Raw genomic sequence first — 5,331 nt, 5'->3', positions numbered from 1 at the left:
TTTAGATTAATTTATTTAATTTTTTAATCTCTTTAAATTAGTTAACTAGTTCTTATTCCTAATAGACAAAATTGTATACCGTATCATAAAATTTGCAGGAAAGTAAGTTCCCCATAGGGTACTTTGCTACTAACCAAAAAGCCACAACCCACAGGTAAGAGTAGTTTTCAAGATCCAACTTCAAGACTAGCCATTAATTCATGCCACCAACAGGAGTTGGGTCTAACAAAAAAAACTAGCCCCTCATAATATGACGAACCAAGATTCGAATTCCCACTGGGAGAGATATCCACATTTAGTGTCCAATAGTGTCTCGAATAGGATTGCTTCCGATAAGAGGATACTTCTGCTTTACCAAAAAAAAAAAATTTTCATGCCACCTTTTTTCTCCCCCACATCCAGCTCTAACAATTTTTCACAGAAACCAATTTATAAATAAATAAAAAGATACAATACAATAAACCGTAACAGGGCATCAGGGCTCTACCAACTGAATTAAAATCAGCGAAGAGAGAACAAAACATTACCAAAAAAGCACAGAACAGAGTTATTAGTGTTCTAACTTCTGATGGATGTTCTCACAGCACAACTCTAATAGTACAAAACGACGTTCGTTGATTCCAATGTACAGCTGAACCAGCAGACCACACTGGCGGCCTTTTGAGGTGGAGAGAAGACATACTCCGAAGTTCTAGATGTTCCAAATAAGTCTCATTCTTATGTTCTTAATCTTATCAGATGGCTCTCATAACCTTAGAAGGGGAAATAGATGGTGTTGATTCAGGGAATGAGGTAAGGAGCCTTCCTCCGCCATGCTCAATCCTCAAATATTCTGGAAGAGGTCCCTTTTATTTCCAGTCACCCTTGCTACCCTAGCTGATAATGCTCTAGTGCCAAGAGAATATAGCATTGTAACCCAATTATTTCTCTTCCTCGTCAGAATCTGAAGTTTGGAAAACAGGCTCAGGCTGGGTTTTTGCATATGCTGGAGCAATGAATTTTGGATCATTAGCTGCAACACCAGCATATTTCAGGATGGCTTCTCTCGGATCTTCCTCCATCCACGTCTCCTTAATCATGCCCCCTTTCTGCAAGAAGTACATATAAGATATAAATATCTTCTCAATGTCACTACAAAACAAGAACGCTCATGAGTTGAGAAAAATGAGATAACAGAATGCTCAAAAAAGAGCAATACCTTCAGAAGATATTGAGTCAGCAAGCTTCCTTGACTTGCACCAACTCGCCCACCAAACCCGGGCCCCGTTATTGGAAGTTCAGGCTTATGAGACTTCAATGGATCCTTCAGTATTTTCTCTCGCTGACGTTTACGGCTTGGCTGATCTCTAAATAGTGGCAGGGCATGAGGATTGTGAACAACCGGTTTTGCCTCAAAATCATCAATGGACTTCTTCCTCGGTGCACGTGCGACACAAACAAGAGCTCCTCTCTCACTGATGGTTGGATCATATAGTATATGAGTTCCTCCTTGGCCTTTGTCACCAACAGTTGCAAAGATCTAATATAGTTTCAAGAGGGTTTGTAATCATAAGCAACCGTGTTTCTAGGTGAAGACAAAATTACAAACATGTTCAGCATAAATTACACATGATGTTAACATACCTGATTCAGTTTAGGATGCCAAGCACATTGCACAACACTACAAGTGGCCGATATGCCAACTCTTGAAACGAGCTCAAGGTTTGTACAATCATAAAAGCACAATAAACCTCCACTTGAACTCTCTCTTTCAACAGATGTTCCGGTAAAAAACAGTTGTTCATCAGGGCTAAAAGCAACATTTGTTTGCCCATAATTATTCGGAAGATCTTCAAATACCTTTAGAGGTTCCTTTATTTTGCGCAAATCCCATACCTAAGACATATAAGAGGAGAATTCAAGCAAATTTGATAAAAGTATGTCAATGACTTTGAAATAGAACAAGAGTATCTGATCCTCAGGCTTAAAGCTATTGACATTTACCTTCAATGAACCATCAAAGCTTCTTGACAGTAAAACTCTTCCATCACCAGAAAATTTCAGACCAGTAATATCATCAGAATGGCCTTTGTCAATATATATATCTGGCCTACTTCCCCATCCAGGCTTAATACTCCAAATCTGTGAAAATAAATGGATCAAGCATTCAAAAATTAGTATCGAGGACACATTAATTTTGAAAACTGCATAGAATTATCCACTTGTTCCCCCATTGAAGACGGAGAGAAAGGAACAAAAAGAGGTACCTGTATAGAACCATCTCCTATAGCACCAGCAATGCATTTACCTTCACGATCCCATGCACATGTTGTGACAGGAACTCTTCCAGGTCTTGCAAGCTTTGGTTTGATAACCTACCCATGAAATGAGAGAGTTGCATTGCTTAGCTTCAGTAACATCAATAAATTGTAAAGGTTGTGGGAAACATAAATATGCACGCAAGCCAACACATGTGCATGATTCAGGTACATTCATTTAATAATGTCCGGTCATTATTACATTAATCATCAATCTTCCTTTGTCACACAGAAAAACAAATAATATCTCCATTATGAAGAGATAAGTCAACAAAAATAATTATTGGGTGATATTAATCCATAAAATAATTCTTTTCAAATGTTTTGTTAAAATTCACAATGATCATAAATTTAGCCTAAATTTAATTAAAACCTATAATACGAACAAGCATCCTCAGCCTTCCCCATCCCTATGGTGTTTTTTTTTTTTCCCTTCTTCTCCTTTTTCCTTTTTTTTTTTTGGGGGTAGCAGGGGCTTGGGGGATTTTATGAGAGAACTTGTTTTAAAATCATAAACTATCCTTTTAGATATCAAGATCGACGCCCGCAGACAGATATGCATATGCATGGAACCCCTCTAGGGAGAGCATATTGCCACAGATGATTGAACCAACATTATGCAAACCTGCTTCTGACTTTTGAAGTCATTTACATCCCATATGCGCAGTGATCCATCCTCTGATGATGTTAAAATTGTTTCCTTGGTTTTTGGGTGCCATTCTCCCCACGTCAATCCAGATATGTGGCCTTTAGTGTTTTTAAGATCACGGATATACATGTCCCCCTTCACAAACTCTCCCAAAGTAAGCCCATCTCGATCATAGATCTGTTGCAAAAGAAAGACAAGCTTATGGATGGCAGACCACTAAAAGCATAACAGAAACAGAAAAAGAATAGCTGTCATGCTAATGCATTACCTTTGCTTGAGCTGACCCTGTTACACACAAAAAGCGATCTCCACTCGGACTCCAGCTTAGGTTGCGAACTTGATGACCTTCAAATGGCTCCAATTGTCGAAATGATTGCAACCGTGAATTCATTCCTTGAAAGTCATACATACGCACTGTATAGTCATAACTTCCAGAAAGCACTCTAGACCCAGAGTGATCCACAGCAAGAGCCGACACAACCTGTTAAAGGTTACATCTATCACTCAACTTTTCATTCCTAAACAGCCATTACAATGATTTGCAACATTTCATTTTCTTTCATAATACGCTGTAGGACCGCAACTACAGAATCATGTCTTACCACATCATTGACAGATTTAAAGAACATTACTAATAGTTAGACTTGCAACAAATTTACTTCAAGAGGTACACACTGCCATATAATATAGCGCCATATATGCCAAGTGAAAGACAACCAATCAACAAAAACTTCCGAATTTTGAACATAAAAGATGGCAGGAAAGGCGAAAAAATTGAACATAATGCAATCACATTATATGTCGGTTGGTGCCATCCCCAGGTAAAGAAAGGTAATTAAGACACTAATACCTTGGTGTGTCCCTTGAGAACAATCTCGTTACTGAGCGGAATTCGAAACCGATTCCCCACCTCATCTTCGTCTGAATCATCCTCAGAAGTTGACGCACCCAAATTCGAACTAGGGGGAGGTCTTGGCGGGCCAATCATCTCCCCATCGTCATCCCCTTCTTCGCCGGAACCCAAACCAACAGGAGGTGGAGGAGGCCCAATCATCGCACTATCATCGTCTTTTTCCTCAGGCGGCCGAGGCGGTCCGACCATAACACCGCCGTCCTCATCAGATTCCACGGGTAGAGGCGGCCGAGGCGGTCCCATCGTGGAAGAACCCCCACCACGATCGGCGGTAGGATCAGGGTTAGGGATTTTAGAGTTGCGGAGGGAAAGAAGCCAGGACTTGGAAGAGGATGAGATAGAAGGGAGGTCATTGGTACTTTTGGTGTGGGTGGTCGCTGCAGAGGGATCAGAGCTGAGATTGGAACTGGAACGACGAGTGGCATTGTGGATGGCTTCAAGAGAGGTCTGTGACTTGGACTGCTTTCCAAAACTAAGAGGGAATTGAGCTCTAACACCATCGTATATATCAGCCTCGTCCTCCATCGTTAAGACATGAGAGCCACTTCGAGTTCAAAATGAAATCTTCGACGTCCCCTTGCCGGGTCTGGCTTTTCAAATAAGTTACAGGTAAAATTTATAGGCATACCTACCGCCATGAGAACCAGAACCAATTATGAAAAGACTAAAATGTCCACTCGCCTGGTAGCGCCAATAATAATCAACTCTCCTGCTCAAGGCTGACACGAGTTGGTCCAATTATCCAGGAGGTTCGTGAGTTCTAATTTCACTGTTGATGTGAGAAAATTATTAGTAGACGATTTATAAATACTTTTGTAAATATTTTTTGAGTCTGGTGGTATACCCTGACTCTAGTGAGTTCCAGGGAACCAACTCACCTAACTTTTTTTGTATTAAAAACAAAAAAAACTACCAATCCAAGCTCAACGAGGTACATTCCAAGAAAGTGAAAAATTACCATTTTCAACTCAATACTTTTTGAATTTACGATTAGGTTTCTACTCGGGTTTAGTCTCAGAAATCATCTTATTGAGTTTCCCAACACAATCTTTGGCTCTTAACCATCTCCAATTCCCATACTCGAGCCCTCGAGACTTCATCAGAGTTTGCCTATCTAGTGGTTCCAGAAAATTCTTTACGATTTAATCCCTAAAAATCTTCTTGTCCTTTTAGGAAACTTCTAGGACTCCTGCTAAAAAGGTTCTGGTAGCCTGCCTATTTCAGACTAAATATGATATTTCTAACCTCAAAATTCAGGAGTAAACAAAACCAAAAGAAGAATAAACTTAAAAAAATCAAACATTATATTAATCTTTAAAAAAAATTAAAAAAATCACAGGCTCAAGCCTACTTCTTTCTTTTGACAAAAGACAAAGAAAAAAGATTATAATTAACAGGCCCGCTCATCATATCCAGCCCATTCGAGGAAAGCTCATAGAATCCAATAGAGTAGGCTAGCCCAAGATTGCAAG

General features: G+C 39.7%; 1 protein-coding gene across 1 annotated transcript; it reads right to left on the bottom strand.

The window, feature by feature from the left end:
• Positions 1-411: 411 nt before the first annotated feature.
• Positions 412-4,429, bottom strand: LOC114715015 (WD repeat-containing protein 70). The gene is made up of 8 exons (XM_028899820.1): positions 3,797-4,429; positions 3,215-3,427; positions 2,923-3,123; positions 2,247-2,354; positions 1,984-2,121; positions 1,624-1,875; positions 1,199-1,519; positions 412-1,088 (listed from the first exon to the last, which is right to left on the bottom strand). Exons 1-8 carry the CDS (start codon positions 4,382-4,384, stop codon positions 921-923), a joined length of 1,989 nt encoding a protein of 662 aa, XP_028755653.1. The 5' UTR covers positions 4,385-4,429; the 3' UTR covers positions 412-920.
• Positions 4,430-5,331: the final 902 nt, after the last annotated feature.

Source organism: Neltuma alba, unplaced genomic scaffold, assembly GCF_004799145.2.
Source record: "Neltuma alba isolate B1F8T4 unplaced genomic scaffold, ASM479914v2 tig00011571_pilon, whole genome shotgun sequence".
NCBI classification, from domain to species: Eukaryota; Viridiplantae; Streptophyta; class Magnoliopsida; order Fabales; family Fabaceae; genus Neltuma; species Neltuma alba.
Note: the sequence above shows the minus strand (reverse complement) of the source record. Positions and strands in the feature narration are given on the sequence as shown.

Excerpts from the sequence above, each read along its gene's own strand:
- LOC114715015 (XM_028899820.1), bottom strand. The coding sequence starts at position 4,384 with ATGGAGGACGAGGCTGATATATACGATGGTGTTAGAGCTCAATTCCCT. Across the intron at positions 1,876-1,983 it reads GCTTTGATGGTTCATTGAAG|GTATGGGATTTGCGCAAAAT; the intron begins GTAAATGTCAAT and ends TATATGTCTTAG. Across the intron at positions 1,089-1,198 it reads TGACTCAATATCTTCTGAAG|AAAGGGGGCATGATTAAGGA; the intron begins GTATTGCTCTTT and ends TACTTCTTGCAG.